This window comes from Miscanthus floridulus, chromosome 4, assembly GCF_019320115.1.
Source record: "Miscanthus floridulus cultivar M001 chromosome 4, ASM1932011v1, whole genome shotgun sequence".
Lineage (NCBI taxonomy): Eukaryota > Viridiplantae > Streptophyta > Magnoliopsida > Poales > Poaceae > Miscanthus > Miscanthus floridulus.
The window spans coordinates 120,584,848-120,602,191 of record NC_089583.1 but is presented as its reverse complement, the minus strand read 5'-3'; the positions used below and the strand labels follow the sequence as shown (position 1 = coordinate 120,602,191).

The 17,344-nt window shown below is 49.9% G+C and overlaps 1 protein-coding gene and 2 pseudogenes across 1 annotated transcript; 1 reads left to right on the top strand and 2 right to left on the bottom strand.

Annotated features, from left to right (window-relative positions):
* The first annotated feature begins 1,623 nt into the window (after window positions 1-1,623).
* On the top strand, window positions 1,624-2,281 carry LOC136552903 (uncharacterized). Its single transcript, XM_066544476.1, has one exon. It carries the CDS (start codon window positions 1,733-1,735, stop codon window positions 2,075-2,077), a length of 345 nt encoding a protein of 114 aa, XP_066400573.1. The 5' UTR covers window positions 1,624-1,732; the 3' UTR covers window positions 2,078-2,281.
* Window positions 2,282-10,324: 8,043 nt separating this feature from the next.
* On the bottom strand, window positions 10,325-12,090 carry LOC136550574 (cytochrome P450 78A5-like; annotated as a pseudogene).
* Window positions 12,091-15,904: 3,814 nt separating this feature from the next.
* LOC136549227 (uncharacterized) lies at window positions 15,905-16,543 on the bottom strand (annotated as a pseudogene).
* Between the last annotated feature and the right edge of the window lie 801 nt (window positions 16,544-17,344).

Sequence of the window (17,344 nt, the reverse complement as noted above, 5' to 3'; positions counted from 1 at the left end):
CACGACGCCCCCATCCTGCTCCGCGCTACGTCTGCCGCCACGCCCACTCCTCCTCTAGAACCTCATCGACGCTGGAGTGGTCGACGTGTCAGACGTCTTCGACGACGCGGGGGACGACAACGACGACATCCTCTAGGCGCTCATCAACGCGAACCTCCCTGGCGGGGACCTTGACCTCGGCATGTGGAACCTCCTGGGCGTCGCGGTGCTCTCCTTCGCCGGTGTGCCCGCACTGCTCGGGTACAATGTCCAAGCAACAATGTGTCATTTGCGCAGTACATGTTGCAAGCTTACGTTTCAAGTGTTTCAGATGTTTCATCTGGATGTTGCAAGTGTTTTATCTTGATGTTGTAAAAGTAGATCGTGATGTTGCACATGTTGCAATGGCTATACACGTATATTTCAAATGTATGTTCCAAATATTTCATCTATTTTTAGACGTTCATTGCAAGCGTTTCATCTGTATGTTGCAGATGTTTCACATGTATGTTGTAAGTGTTTTATCTGGATGTTGCATACGTTTGCAATGATTTTCAAGAGTTTTCAAGTGTTTTGCAAGTGTTTTAGACACGTGCTGCAAGTGTTTCAGTTGTTTAGTATGTATGTTGCAAGTGTCATCTAGATGTTTTTTAAAAAGTAGATCGAGATGTTGCACATGTTGCAATGTGACCCACCCTATCACAACCACCTGTTGTAGCTACTTGGGTACCGTGCATGTGCGTGGCAGAGCGGATGGATGGAGCGCTCCTCGATAGTGGGTGTGGGAAGCGGAGGGCGATGGCGGCAGGAGCGCAGGCGATCCCCACGTGGCATGCGGGTGCGGCAAGCGAAGGGGGTGCGGGCGTCCGGACAGAGGCGTGAAGTGGGGGTGTAGAGCAGCAGACGCCGATGTCACTGTAGCCATGGGCGTCTGTCCCGACGTCCGCGCACTAGCAGTGCCGCCTCACGCAATGTATATGGTCCACTCAATCTACTCTCATCCCTACTCACACGGTCCACAGTCACCGCTCACAAAAGCGGGCGCGGCGAAGCGCACTTATCGAACTAGTTGGCTAACGAGTAGGAAAGAAACCATGAAAAGGCTTCTCTCTGGTCTAAACTCTTCTACTTAATACAATAATATGCAAAGCTTTTGTGTATTCAAGAAAAAAAATCTTCTCCCTAACCTACCTTTCCAAAGTTACTAAGGCCTTGTTTAGATGCCATCCAAATTCCAAGTTTTTTCACTTTCTCTCTATCACATCAATTTTTAGCCGCTTGCATGGAGTATTAAATGTAGGTAAAAAAATAACTAATTACACAGTTTAGTTGGAAATCACGAGATGAATCTTTTGAGCCTAGTTGATCCATGATTGGACAATATTTGTCAAATAAGACAAAAGTGATACTATTCATCAGGTTGAAATTTTTTCGCAATCTAAACGAGGCCTAACAAGGACGTACGCATGAAAATCAGAAAGCAGCAAAATCTAAACCTCACACACGAGCACACCACAGCCACGGAGCCGCATCCTCAAGATAAGCCTTATCCTGCAATGGCGCGACCACATCGCCCCACGTCGAACTCCCACGCTGACATGGCGCGTCGAACAAGCTCCTCCCTATCGACCCAACCTACTTTAGCCTTTCTCCTCGCCAACCATCCCCACTCCTGCTCAGGTCCTGCCTCCCCGCTCCAAGAACACGCCAGCGCGCTCGTGAGCTCGATCGATCACTGTGTCGCTCGCTTGCCATGGCCGCCACCGCGTCTCTGTCCGCCGTCGCGGCGCCGCTGTCCGTCGCCGGGCTCAGGAAGCCGCTCGGCGCGTCGTCGTTCCGGCCCCTGCAGGCGCGGCCGAGGGCAGCGAGGATGACGGTCGTGCGGGCGTCGTCTGTGAAGGAGAAGGCGGCGGCCGGGCTGACCGCGGCGGCCCTGGCGGCCGCACTGGTGGTGCCGGACGTCGCGGAGGCCGCGCAGTCGCTCACGCCGTCGCTCAAGAACTTCCTGCTCAGCATCGTGTCCGGCGGGGTCGTGCTCGTCGCCATTGTCGGCGCCGTCGTCGCCGTCTCCAACTTCGACCCCGTCAAGAGGGCCTGATCGGATCGATCGATCGATCGTTAGGAGGCACGTCTCCCCTGCGTCCTGTCCTGTCTGTATCGACTGGTGGTGCTGTATCTTCCTTTGTGTCAATTAATTTTGGAGAATGTCCAAACATATATACAGAACTACTACCCTCTAGTCGGTTATAAAATAACTTATTCTGTAGCTACTTTGAGTTACAATAATTACTATATTAATTTACGAGATTATAGTAACTCCTTACTAAGTGGTTTACTATAATGTTATGGTAAATATCCCCATGTGTTATATATATATATCGTTGCCTTTTTTACATATTTTCTTTCTTTTCTGGAAAAAACGCTTTAATTTGATGCATGCGTATTTTAAAGTTTAAAGTTTGTTGAGACTTGTCCATATACTACTAGGAACCAATCTTCAATCTGATTTATACAAATGCTATTAGATGAGGGGCAACTTGCTGCATCATAAATGAGTGAGTGACTACATGTAATTGAAATTGTACTTAAGTTTCAAACTATAGTATTACCTTTGTTCCGAATTTTAGGTCTAGTTTTTTCTATACGTAGTTTTTACTGTTTATTTAGACATAGTTTATATTCAAATACATATGTATGTATCTATGGAACCAAAATTATACATAATTTAGGACGGATGGAGTATATGGTTAAAACAATATATAAATCGCATGATAGATATCTTTGGAGCTAGAATTTTTATTATAGCAAACAGGAGTGGTCCAATGGATTCAATCACAGCACGGGGGAAAATCACTAACCATTGGTTAAGTCAGTCATTTTATATATTGTCTCATTCAAATAAATGTGTTTTGAATCATTTTTTATATAAAATGAAATTTAGTACTCCCTGCGTCTTATAGGAGTAAAATGTAGTTACACACTTACACTTAACTCGCAAGAAAAAAAAAATAGTTACACTTAGCCTTCCTCAGGCCGTGAACGGTCTAACATGACTCTTTTTTTTATAACTGTCTAACATGACTTTCATTGGGAGTCAAGGGTGCCCACACGAAAAACATTGAAAACTATGGTTGATGAGTTAGATATAGCCAAGATCCATCCATCTCGCAACTCTAGCATTGCCCCCTAAAAGTAGGATGGTTGCGAACATAAGTCCATGGGAGTGTCAAATTGAGGAAAGTTAGACTTTTAGTCAGACTCTCCCAGTAGAGCTCTGCTCGGAATCGCCAAAAAATCACATCGTATTTATGTGCTACCATCATCCGCTAATTGGCACGTAGGAATGAAATATCAATTAAATCAAATGAATCCTAAATATAAATTGGTTGTCAATTGTATCAAATAAATCCACTTAAATATCACATGTATATCGGTAACTACACTGATAAACAACTAAAAATAAAGTATATACTTCAACTTAGATCTTCGAGCAGCAGTGGAGGCGGTTAGGGGAGGGGCACATGGTGGTGGAGGGGCACCGTAGTTGTGGGAGGTCAGTGGGGGAGGCTGCACCAAGGCAGGGTATAGGAGAGAGGCCGAGGATGGAGGGAAATGGGAGGAAGGTCGAGAGGAAGGAGCCACATCGGGAGATGGGACTCTGTCGTGGTAAAGGCTGCATCGGGATAGGGTAGGATCCAGGGAGGAGGTAGTTGCGTTTAGAGACAGGACGTCAGGCAAGAGGGAGCCCCTCCAAGACGGAGGGAGGCCGACGTCAGGGACGGAGGGCCACCGGATCTGAAGCTCAGGGACGACATGAGCGTTACATGGTGGATTGGATGGCAGGGTCCGAAGAATAGGGTTCGGGACTCGATCCGAAGGGGCACAAGGGAAACAACGATGGGAGCATGTGGTAGAACCGCCCAAAATAACACACTTCCGGAGGCGCTCGTCTTCCACTAGACACTCAGCACCTCGAAAGAGAGCTACATCGGACAGTTTCGTCGAGCACACCCTAAGGGAGAACTCGAAACAATCCACGTTTTACATCCAGAATCCAATAACGAGTTTGAGCTTACAATACTTAGTCCATTTCATACAACAAGGGTTCTTAGAAATTATTTATTATAATACCAGAGTTCAGAGTGCAATAATTAAACAACAAAATGAAAATAAGCATCTAGCGGAAACTATACAAGGATCTATTTATACCCACCAGAAGAATCCTCTACACAAGAGCTACTCTTCAAACTGCACCTGCAAGGGGGTAAAATAAACCCTGAGTACACAATGTACTCGTAAGACTTACCCGACTAGTGAAAATAGTTTCCTGACTCCAAGGAGTATGATAGGCAATATGGGTTTATTATTTTCTTTTTGTTTGCGAAAAGCATTACTAATAGTTCGTCCTTACAGTCAAGTTTTATTAGCAATCATGATTACTTCATTAGCTAACCATTCTAGGTAAGCACATGTTCTACTTTTAAGCAAGGGTTGAGCCATCAAAACTATTTTACCATCTTTCATCTTCCAGTACTTACTAAGGTGCTAGACCATAGCCAAGTCATACCATCTCACGGAAATAGTGATTCGTAAACCAATGTATCCTAGCTGGGTACCCCGAAACACATATCCCGTTTGTACCCCAGACACAACACAAGACCAACCCATTCCACTCCTGTCATGGGGTCTAGATTCCCATCCAAACTTAGACTTCAAGCCCCACACTTGAGACCCTGTCTCAGTATGGTGCTTAGACCTCCATCTTTTCCCGCCTCCAATCAGTCGCTTCAAAAAGAGCCGAAACCCATGACAAAATCATAACGAGCGTTCCCGCTCCTATAAGCAAGTATGTGATCTGGATAATAAGTCTATGTCCTGACTATCATCCACAGCAACGGACGATCCTTAATCAACACGAATAGAAAAAATAGTGTAACCAAGCGAAGCCCCGTTAGCCATGGGACATAACCTGTTACACCCACCAATATCCATACCATATCCCTGCCATATCTCCATTTTTTGCTCTGGATAATAATCACCTACTGTGAGTAACAGCAGGTTACTCACGCTATCGAAAACCTAAGCATAGCAGCTACTCGAACCTGTACTAGTAGGACTCATAGGACAGCTATATCTATGCATGTGGTTTTCATAAAATTCATGTAATGTAAATACACATCACATATATATATCTTAGTGATTATAAAAAATAAGGGTTATGCACCGGGGCTTGCCTTGGGTAGGCGCGGTGTCAGCTGAGTCAGTCAGTGGCGTCTCCGAGACCTTCTCCTGCATGAGAATCTCCTTCTCTTACTCCTCGACGATCTCCTCGAACTCATGATCGCCGATGGTCACGATCTCCGCCAACTCGTTTTCTACATGCATGCGATGATGATACAACACTTAGCATTTAAGCAATAGCAACTCCTAACTAAGAATACGCACACTAAGCTATTAAGCTAGCTCTAATGATTAAGGTTCTAAGCTAACTATCATTTTTATCAAGCAAGGTGTTGGATTCAACTAACAAACACCTAGCTTTACAAATAAAGGATATATCTTTGTTTCTACTAATGATTTAATGTATATTGAAACAAAGAGCATTTAACTACCCTAATGTTTAGTCGATTCTAAAGCTATAAAAATTATAGTGAGCACATAATAATACCATGATGCTGATATAAATTTTTAGGGCTAAAGCTATCACCAATTTACCGCAAAAATTCATAGAATAATTCTCCTAACAATATTAAATATTTTTAAATGATTTAATAGCTCCTAGTATCAACATGTACATATATAAACTAAATGCACTAACATATATAGCACAATTTTAGGAACCTAGCAAAATTTGTTTCATAATTTTTGGACACCTACATGATTTTATATGATTTACCAAAGATCAGCTCAAAAAATAAATTAGAAAACTATTTCTAATTCCTTATGAAAAAGAAAAACAAATTCTTCCGCGTGGTCCACACGACACAGCACGCGCACGGTGGCCCACAGGCGCGGCCCACGCGAGGCCGGCCCACGCCAGGGAATCCCACGCGCTTCGATGACTTTGCAAAAGAGACCTCGAACTCCTCCTAATTTATAATTAAGTACTAACACTATTTTCTCCTCTATCAAATCTTCTCACTTAACCCCCTAGCCTTTCCCTAATTCACCTACGCACCCTCGGTAACTCAGTGCATGGCGGCGTGGCGAGCGGTGGCACTGAGCGCCTACGCCGGCCACCTAGGACCTGCGCGGGCCCACCTAACGGGTTGATCACCATCTCTGACCTGAGCGGCTATGCTAAGCGACGGTGTAGGGTGACACGACTGGCTGGGGAAGGCTGCAGTGGCGCGCGGTCATCCACGACGGTGGTGCCACTGTTTCGGTGGGCTAGGGTAGCTACAGGCCTAATTGATTAGCCTATGAGCATCAGGAGGCTACCCTGGACCAGGCTGAGGTTACAGTTAGGGCAAAGGATGACGGATGAGGGCTGGCCACGTGCAGCCGAGCTATGCGGCGGCGCACCGCGATGGCACGGTCGCGTCAGCGACGATGGGGAGGCGGTAGCGTTTCCGCTGACGTACGCAAGGTGGAGAGGGAGGCAAGGTGAAGCTGGTGGCACAAGTGAATTGGCTCGGGAGGGAGGGTAGAAGGGTTGCCCTCGTCCATGGCCGAACGCGGCCTTATCGGCACGACGCCGAGCAAAACTCCAAATTGGAGCTTGGTCGTGCATGGTTCAAGACTGGGTAGGGTCGGACAGCGAGAGGACATGATGGTGAAGCCGTGGCTACGATGGATTGAATAGAGGTGATCGTTCGCTGGGTAAATTAGATGTCGCGGCTCGTGGCGACCGTAGAGGGATAAAGAGAGAGATGGGGTGTGGCAGGTGAGCTCGGCTCATCCTCGCCTTGGCGGGACGCGAGCGGCGCGATCAGGACGCACATGCGCAGGCGCTACGAACAAGGCGTGCGCGCGTCCGCGGCCGACATGGCACGAGCGACTGCCATGCCTTAATGGGCGAGGCGACAACAGGTACGACTATGTGTCGATACCGCGGATACGCCAAGCGCGCACGCAGTAGCGGTAGGGTCACCGGCAGGGCAGATAGGGGTGCAGAGCCGTAGGGGGGTGCAGACACGACGGCGAGGCGACGACAGCGCAGCACGGCCGTGGCGGCACCAATGGCGGCAGCGCGAGGCAGGGCAGTAGGGCGCGGGGCCAGCGGCTCGCTGTGGCCGGCCTCGGCCAAGCCTAGGCAGCCCGACCGACCCAGTGTGGCAGCATGGGGTGGCCGTGCGCACAACGCCAACCATCCCGAGGTAGTGTCGTGCACGAATTTTAAAGCGCCCAAAACGACTAAATGGTTGCTTCAGGAGCCAAACCATCTTCACCATGCTCAAGATGTCATATGAGACTACCAAATTGAGCTATAACACTACACCACCCCTTAACCCAATCTCTCAAAATAATTTGCTAAACATAGCAATGTCTGGCTGTTGACAGACTTAGAAATTTTCTAAGTTTTTTAGCTGAACTTGATTTCAATTTGTAATTTCTAGGGTAGTAGAAATGTTAGCTAGTAATATCATTTTTTGACAGCAAGTATTTCACTGTAATCTATAAAGTTTGTACTTCAAACTTTATTTAAGTATCACACACATGTTCTATAGTATTTTTGCTTAATAAAAATTGGTTTTAAACCCTACTTGATATACCTGAACTATTGAATCAACTTTCATTTAACATTTTTATTGATCATTTTAAATTACAAAAAATTTATCTACACATTCTATCACATGGATTAACACGTAAATATGATGCTCATGACATGTTTTAGTAAATGATTTAGTGTGCAACATCGAGGGTGTTACAGAGCAGAAACTAGGGCTATCCTAATCTCTGGAGTAGGTTTTGAGAGGAGAATTTGGGGTATTGTACTTTTGATTTTGTACCCCCAAATTCTTAAAAATAGAGTAAGAGATCGATTAGGAGACTTGCTAGAGTAGGAGCTTGAATATGGTAGTTAGCTCCTATCTGCAGCCTGCAAGCTGACTACGTGATAACGTGAACAAGCGGGTAGTGCGAGAATCACTGTGAAACAGTCAAAACAGATGGCTGCTTCCTCGAAAGTAACACATGAGTACATCACTTCGCGTGACTGCGTGAGGAGTTGAACAAAAAAAAAAATTACTCGGCGCCCAGCTCTCTGTTTCCTTGGACGAAACAGTGCTCATTGTCCCCGTATTGGACTTCGAATTTTTCCTGCATTTCTTAGTGGTGGCCCTGACAACAACTGCAGTCTGCAGAGCACCACAACACATATCTGAAAAGTGTAGGCGTTGACCTCACAGGTCTTGAACTGCTGCACCATTTTGCATCTTCAGCTATGGCCGTTTCTGAGGCATGTTCGGCTAGTATTAAAATTGGTCGAAACTGATTTATTGTGAGAGAAAAATACTGTAGATTCAAGTTGATAAGCCGGTTGATCTGTTGGCACATACTCCTAGCTAAGATGATCGTGATCTGAGCCACATCGAGGCGTTGATTAACAAAAGGGGATTTACAGTCACTGACTTCTCCACGAGTCAACTTTCAGGATCACTGGGTACGCAGAAAGTAAACTAATCTTCTCTCGGCAGTAATGCATTTGTATTAGAGTTGACTTTGACTCAAACACCAGTTTCATTTTCCGGAGCCGTTTGGAGCCGGTTTCTACCAAACAGGGTAAAGTGAAATGGCTTCACTGGTGAAGCCCCTAAAAACATGCTCTCACAGTTATTTATGGTGGGATGGAGCAAAAAAAAAAGTGTCTTCTCCTTGCTCCTCCTTCAGGCCCCTAAAACATGCTTTTACAGGGAAGCCATTTTGCCAAACGGTTTATCAAAACGTCTTCGGCTCCACCAGTGAAACTGTTCATAGAGCTAAAAAAAGGTTTTACTAGTGAAGTGAAGCTCTGCCAAACGGGACCTTAATCTTTTACCGGTCTTTGGCTCCCTTTGCCTACAAGAAATGGCTCAAACTCATAATCTTATATAATCTTGTACCATAGTAATTCGCAACTCTAGTAAAAGGAAAAGATTTTAAAAAATAGCACACGATCTGACAAACATCGTCGAGAGGCCAAAACCATTTGCGCTCTTTTTAGTTTTTACAATCAAGAATTAGATTGCATAAGAAAAGATTAAAAAATGTATATGGAAGATCATGGAAAAAAATAAACCACATCCAATGCAGCTATAGGACGACCAGCATCAGCAGTCAGCACAAGACTTGAGCACTTAGTTGTTTCTACCAACAAAGCATGAAGCACACGATTAACGACCGAGTTGGGATAGACGACAGAGTGTGAGTAGCATCAGCATGTTCGTTTGGTCGTATTTGGCTTACAAGGATCTGTTCGCTGGTCTAAAATTTGGTTGAAACTGACTAAAAAACACTGTTCCGGCTGAATTGTTGTGAGAGAAAAACACTGTTCTGGTTGAAAAAAGAAACCGAACAAGCCGAATATGGGGTAAACTGAACAGGGCCTGTCAGGGCTTATCACCTAACGAACAATATTTTTTTCTCACACCAAACCAGTCAATAGTACTTTCAGCCATGGATTATAAGTTAAATAAGCCCAAACAAACAGGCCGCATACAAGTGTTCTACAGTTCGATAGACACGCACAAACCATTTCTTCTTGCATGCATGCGGCCATGTTACCACGCACGTTCTCCATATTCACATCTTACTTCCTGAGAGCAGCTCTAGTGGCGTAGCAAAATCAAACTCGAGAACATTGTGGCTGCCGAACCATACATGTCAGAACGAAAATAGGATGCTCCAGACGCACCGAACCGAGAATTCAGTCGCGGATGAATAAAAGAAACCAGTCGTACGAAGAAGTGCAAACGCGCTTACGCGTGGGCAAAGAAACACTATTTTATTTGTGCACATGGTGAGTGGGGGAGCTACCCTGACGAGTAACAATTTTTCTTTCTAAATTTGATTAACCTTATGGAAAAAAAAATATCAACATTTTTGTATCTGTATCTCTATAAATGAATCTAGCTATTATGTAGATATACGCCACAATTAGTATTATTAATATTTATTATGCATCATATAAATATTAATGCTTCTTGTTATGTATTTGGACAGAGGGAGGGAGTAGGCGCGCGTTGGATGGTGCCAGACTGCTGGAGTGACGTTCAGCATATGCGTTGTCAATGACACAAGGCAACAACCTCCAACCAACATCGCAGCATGAACACTATAAGGCCGGCGAACACGCCATATTTCGGTCGTGAGAACAACATGACGCATGCATACAACAGTCGAACACACCACATTATTTCCGGCCTCGACATCCAAAACTAGCAAGCCACAAGCTGGAGTAGCTGAGGCATGCATGGAGACACACTGTGACGACGGCATGCATGGAGACATGCACCGTGACAGCGGCCGCTTAGCTAGCTAGGCCTGCTGGGACCTGGGGACGGCCTTGCACACCAGCAGCGTGGCCATCTCCAGCGACATGTTGAGGCGCTCCGACAGGTCGACGCCACCGCCGCCGCCGCCGGCCGCTGCAGGGGCCCACTCGAACCTGTGTAGCAGCTGAGCGACCCAGAGGTGGGTGGTGGCGAGGGCGAGCATCTTGCCGGGGCAGACGCGGCGGCCGGCGCCGAAGGGGGCCAGGCGGAGGTCGCTACCGAGGACGCTCACGTCCTCCTCCTGGAACCGCTCGGGGCGGAACTCCTCCGGCTCGGCCCAGATGGCGGGGTCGTGCGCGATCGCCCACATGTTCACCATGGCCGTGGTGCCCGCGGGGACCAGGTGGCCGCCGACGTGCGCGCCGTGGATGGCCAGCCGCGCCCACGACAGGAGCGGGCCCGGTGGGTGCATCCGCAGCGTCTCCTTCACGATGCTCTGCACGTAGGGGAGGTTCGCCACGTCGGCGTCGGCGAGGCTGCGAGTGCCCACGACGGCGTCTAGCTCGGACTGCGCCTTGGCTTGGATGTCCGGGTGCAGCGCCATCCTCGCCATGATCCACTCCATCAAGATTGCCACGGTATCCGCGCCTCTGAAGATCATCTCCTGATCAAACACAAAAACAAACCATTTTTGCATGAACGTGAAATTTAACATACATGTGAATGAACATGCAAACTAGACGCTATCGATCTTACCCAAAGAACAGCGATCATGTCTGAATCTGACAGCTTGTCCTCTCCCTCGAGGTCAAGAAGGACATCGACGAAGTCGGCCATGAACTCATCCTCGTCGACTCCTCCATTCGCGCGCCTCGCCCTGTGCTCCTGAATGATGTTGCCGACGAACACCTCAACCTTCTGGACCAACCTGTTGCACCGGCGGCGCACGCCCTGGAGGTCGAGGAACTTGATCAATGGCAGGTGGTCAGCCCAGTTGAAGGTGCCCAGGAGGTCATAGCCCTCGGTGACCATCTCGTCGAGAAGCGCGCCCTCTGGGCTAGCCAGGTCGTAGCGCCTGCTGAAGACGGTGGCCATGATGTGGTTGAGCGACGCAGCGTGCAGCACGCGCCTCAGGGAGACCTCGCCGTTGCGCGCCATGTCGGCGGCGACGTCAGAGAGCATGGCCTCGCCGATGGAGACGCGGTGGTGCGCGGCGCCCGCGACGCGGCGCGGGCCGAAGAGGTGCGCGGCGGCGGAGCCCGCGCCAGTGCGCGTCGCCCGACGGGGCGAAGCCCATGGCGCGGTGGAACAGCAGGTGCCGCGCCGCGTCCTTGACGGGGCGGTCGCCGAATGCGGGGCTGGCGAGGATCTCGCGCGCCGTGTCGGGATGGCTCGACACCACGAGGCGGGTCAGCCCGACAGAGAACGCCATCAGCGCCTTGCCGCCGTCTGCGGCGCTGGACAGCGCCGCCAGCGTGCGGTGCGCCACGGGGCTGGAGAGCGCGGTGACCACGCCCGCCGGGCCCGACGGCGGGCGCCGGGTGCGGGAGAGCGCCCACGCGGGGCCGCCGGGGGAGAGCCATAGGAGGATGGCGGCTAGGAGGAAGACGGCCAGCAGGGGCGGGAGAGGGGAGGTGGTTGGGAGGAGGAGCAGGAGGAGCGAGTCCTCTTGGCCGGAGGCCATGGTGAGCACCATGGCTGATGACGCGTAGTGATGGGTGATCGTCTGATCGATGAGGGGGTTTTGGTTGGAGTGGAGGTGCTGTGCGCTGTGGAAAATGCTGAGAAGGAGGGGGAGCCTTTAAATAGGGGAGAGTGCAGTGAAAATGAAATGCTGATTTGGCAACTGTCACGCCAAATAATTGACTGATTTCCGTTTAATAAATTGCATACTGTATTTGGTAGTAACTAATAACTGCATTATAGGAGTTTAATCATCGAGAGCCTGACAGCCTGCGTTGTTTAAACAATACTACTAATAACGCGTTTAAATTAGCGTGATATAAATGCCTTGATTTTTCCTCCTGGTGAAAAGAGAGATCCTATTTAGTCTAGCATTTTAAGAAACTACAAATGGTACGGAACAAATTAAGACCAGGGCGGAAGGCAAGCGCAATAACAAAACCTGCAGATTTTTCTACTAAAAAGCATGCACACATGTACAGAACTATATATCTGCATGCGTTTTACAAACAACGGTCAGAATCAGAAGACGGGCATCTTGAGTTCTTGACAGTTGACACCGTCGGACGTCGGTGCACATGTCGGGCATGGCGAGCGCGATGAGCTCCTTCTCCTCCCTGTCCACAGTCCATGCACCGGTACACTTGGAACAGCTGCGCCTCGCCGTCCGCGTCGCGGTTGCACTCCAGGCCGGTTCGCCGTGAACCCGGTCTCTCCTGTACGTGCGATGGCGTCACTGACGCTAACGTCTCGGTGTACGACGGCATAATCCCGACGTCCGCGAGGATCGCGACCAGCTGGGTCGTCGTGCCTCGCCTTGAGCGCGAGCGCGAAGTACTCGTCCAGCTGCTCCATGTTGGAGCAACTGCCATGCTTGATGCTTCTTCTGCCACTCGTACCTACAGAACTTGCCCGCCGCCCCACGACGGAGAGGAAGGCATACGTCGTCGCCGAGCACTGCACGGGCAAGGCCCTGGCGGCCACGGCATGGCGTAGATGGGCCACGTACAGCCCGTGGATGCCAAAGTCCGCTGCGGGCTTGCCCGTGGCCGGGAAGGGCGTGCACCTGAAGGGGACGAGCGCGGGAGAGGGGCGCGTGCAGCAGACGGGGAGCGCTGGGAGGGAGGAGCGAGCCTGGATGGCGAGAGACGGCACTCGCCTTTTGGGATACAGGATGGGGAACACTAGAGAAGGGGATAGAGAGGATGTTGGAGACGTTTTCTTATCCCTAAATAGCAATATTGGATCTTACAGAGAGATTTAGAACATCTCTTGGAGATGCTATAAGAACTTTCGCTATTACATCTGTACGTGTTTTCTTAAGTAATTAAAACCAACACAAATCAAGCTGGGAATCAATCAAAACAAGGAAATGTGCATCGACATATACTCCATGCAGAAAAATAATGAAAATGCTTACATTTATTTGTTAATATCGGTACAAATAGTAAATAATAACAAAATAATGTAGATTTAACCAGAAGCAATATCTAAGCCGGGTGTCGTACGAGCAGAAGTGCAAGGGGGATCCCCTAGTTGAGGGGAGGAAAAAGAGGAGATGGAAATGGTGCCCCTAACCGTGGTGGAGGAAGTGGAGGACTAGAAGGTGCAGCGCCCTTTCGAGGGGGTGGGAGAATAGGAGTGCAAGGGGGCTGGACAAGAGGAGACGGAAGAGGTACCCCTAACCGTGGTGCAGGAATTGGAGGAGTGGAAGGTGGGATGCCCTTCCGAGGGGGAGGAATAATAGGAGACGGAATGGGTGCCTTAGACCGCGGGGTAGGACGTGGAGTGAGCTTCCGACGAGGAGGAGGTACAGGAGCACGAGGTCGAGGAAGAAGAGGGGACGGGAGGGGTGCCCCTAATCTTGGTGTAGGAAGCGGAGGAGACGAAGGTGGAGCGCCCTTCCGACGGGGAGGAAGTACAGGAGCATGAGCTGGAGGAGGGCACGGGAGAGGTTTCCCTAATTGTGGTGTAGGAAGCGGAGGAGACGAAGGTGGAGCGCCCTTCCGACGGGGAGGAAGTACAGGAGCATGAGCTGGAGGAGGGCACGGGAGAGGTTTCCCTAATTGTGGTGTAGGAAGCGGAGGAGACGAAGGTGGAGCGCCCTTCCGACGGGGAGGAAGTACAGGAGCATGAGCTGGAGGAGGGCACGGGAGAGGTTTCCCTAATTGTGGTGTAGGAAGCGGAGGAGACGAAGGTGGAGCGCCCTTCCGACGGGGAGGAAGTACAGGAGCATGAGCTGGAGGAGGGCACGGGAGAGGTTTCCCTAATTGTGGTGTAGGAAGCGGAGGAGACGAAGGTGGAGCGCCCTTCCGACGGGGAGGAAGTACAGGAGCATGAGCTGGAGGAGGGCACGGGAGAGATTTCCCTAATTGTGGTGTAGGAAGCGGAGGAGACGAAGGTGGAGCGCCCTTCCGACGGGGAGGAAGTACAGGAGCACGAGTTGGAGGAAGAGGAGAGGATGGGAGGGGTGCCCCTAACTGTGGTGCTGGAAATGGAGTAGAAGGTGGAACACCCTTCCGAGGGGGAGGAAGAATAGGACCGCGGGAGGGAGCCCCCAACCGAGGAGTAGGAGGAACAGGGGTAGGAAGAGGTGCTCCCAACTGCGGAGGACGAACAGGAGGTGTGGGAGGTGGAGCACCTACCTGAGGAGAAGGAAGAATAGGACTACGAGGGGGTGCTCCTAGCCGTGGAGGAACACGAGCTGGAGAAGGTGCCCCCAACCATGGACGAGGAAGAGGAGTTAGAGGCGGAGTGCCTATCCGAGGGGAAGGAAGAAGAGGAGTGCGAGCAGGGGCCCCAAGACCCGGAGGACGAGGAGTCGGAGAGGGTGCACGTAGCCATGGAAGAGGTAGAGGAGTGGGAGGTGGAGCTATGACAACACCGGTTGTGATAATGCCGCGAGCGAGGACGAGCAATACAGTGATCAAGAGGTGTCCTAGCAATGAAAGGGTAGTGCACGCCATGCTTTTGGAAAGAGAAGCTAGGCATGTATTGTGCGATGTCGGGAACACACTATACGATAAATATATAGTGTTGGTCACCTCATATCCACCAAGTAACTTCGTCGTCTAAATGGGAGTCAGACCCGTGCATGCAAGGCCAAATAGGAGACCCACATCCTTGTCCATGAAAATCTCACAACTGAGTAGTGATGCGAAACATCCGGTCCTCACCATAGGTACTACTATAAATATATAGCGTTGTTTGCCTCATATCCACCAAGTGACTTCATCGTCTAAATGACAGTCGGATCCGTGCATGCAAGACCAAACAAGAGACCCAGATCCATATCCATGGAAATCTCACAGCCGGGCAGTGATGCGAAACATCCGGTCGTGACCATAGGTTGAGGTCAATGCTAGGTACCGATATATACTCCAATTGTCTTAAAATAAACCAGTTCTTCTATAGAAGACAATTCTATATATCGAATTAGATAATGAATTTAACTTATTAGGAAAAAAAATTACATATACATTAATTATCATGGGCCATCCGATTCGACCTGACCCAAGTGGGGGCCTTATTCGCCTAGTAGTGTCTTGCGTCTATAAAAGTGAAAACCATACCACCATGGTGACTGTCGCTGTAGATCTTCATTAAACTTGTACTACTGTCTAGAAAAATCACAGTAACTTACAATTTAGCCATTTAGGATGGAGGGAGTACTACATGCGTACATGGTACCACGCTGGGTTTGTGACTGCACTCGCCAACCGGCAAATGGCTTTAATTTGCAGCCGCCGGATCATCGATCAGCGCATGCTTGCAAGCAGTCTGACAAGTAAGCATTTTTCATCTGGACCTGGGCTGCTGCTTCACAATCATGACTGGACTGAGCAATGCGCGTGGTGCGCGCAGTAGTCGCTGACGCTCCCCAGCAGCGCCTCCGGACGGCGCCGTAGCCCATGGCTGCCCACCACCAGCAGCAGGTCCGCGCGGCGCTTCTCCGCCGCGCTGCACAGCACGTACCTGGACTCACCTTCCACCGGCCGCCTCGATCAGGGCGTGGTGCACCGAGCTGGCGAGGCAGACGCGGCGCGCCCTGTCGACGCGACGACAGCCTCGGCCATCTTGCGCAGGTCGGCGTCCACGTACCTGATGGGCTCGCCGGCTTGACCGATCGAGCACACATGCCATGCAACAGAGGAAGGTAGTTAAGGTGACGAGAAGACTAGAAGAGGAGAGGAGGAAGATGACGACGTGCGGAGATCATATATATCGGCGGCGATATATATCTGTATTTCGTTCCAGGACCGCCGAAGCTGACGACGGAGGACGCGGCGAGGGCTTGGCGTGGACGATGATGAATGAGATCGGCCCCCGGCCGCCACGTGCCGCAACGTCCATTCCAGCGCGTAGTAGCTGTGGTCGCTATCGTCCACCCCTACCACCACCACCGTCTTCTTCCTCTGCGGCTGCTCCTGCTCCTCCGAAGCCAAACCCAACCCCGCCGCCGCCATGTTCGCACGCACACAAAACACTCAACACAGTGGAAATAATGGAACGGATCGGAAGCAAACTGGAGCACAACTGTCTGTCTGTGCGCTGTGCCTGTGGAATGAACGAGACTGCTGCTTGGATTGGAGTGGGCGTCGTTTTGGATTGGGCAGAGCAAGTAGCTACGGCTACCTGTGATGATCTGTTAGCAGCAGAGGGGATTTGGATCAGAGGAATCGGAATTGGGGATTGATAGCACAGCAAAGGGGCAGGAACCAGACGAAGAGTGCTTAGCAAGAAGGTTCAAGTATACAAGTCTGTTCGATGATTCCTCTCTTCGTCTCTCTCTCTCGAATACATATACTCCCTCTCGTTCTCAAGCATTGGACCACAATGGGCCGAAGAAGCGGGCACTTGGCCTCCCGGGTCGGCGCACTCCCGGGCTCGACGACCCGGCCTGTCTTGGGGCTTCTCCAGCGAGCCGGCGCTCTCCTAGGCTCGATGGCTCCCATAACTATTGACAGTTGGCCCGTATAAACATCAGACCTATGGCCCAGTTATTGCTCATCATCGAGCAACAACGAAAAAGAACAACACAATACATAATTAGACGAGACGATTGGGTTTTCCACCTAAGCAACCGGCCCACGTAACAAATAAAACAACAAATTAAAAGACATCAGATTAGAATTTGATGGTTCAAAATTCATGTGCTGAAAGCTCTTGAAACACTCGATTCTTCTTATGTCTCGCATCGGTTGTTTGCTCGGGTTGCTGGAAGGATACAGAACATCCAAATAACAGGTAGACAGATATATGCCCGT

What these genes read in the sequence shown, in the direction of transcription:
- LOC136552903 (XM_066544476.1), top strand. Translation starts at nt 1,733, where the DNA reads ATGGCCGCCACCGCGTCTCTGTCCGCCGTCGCGGCGCCGCTGTCCGTC.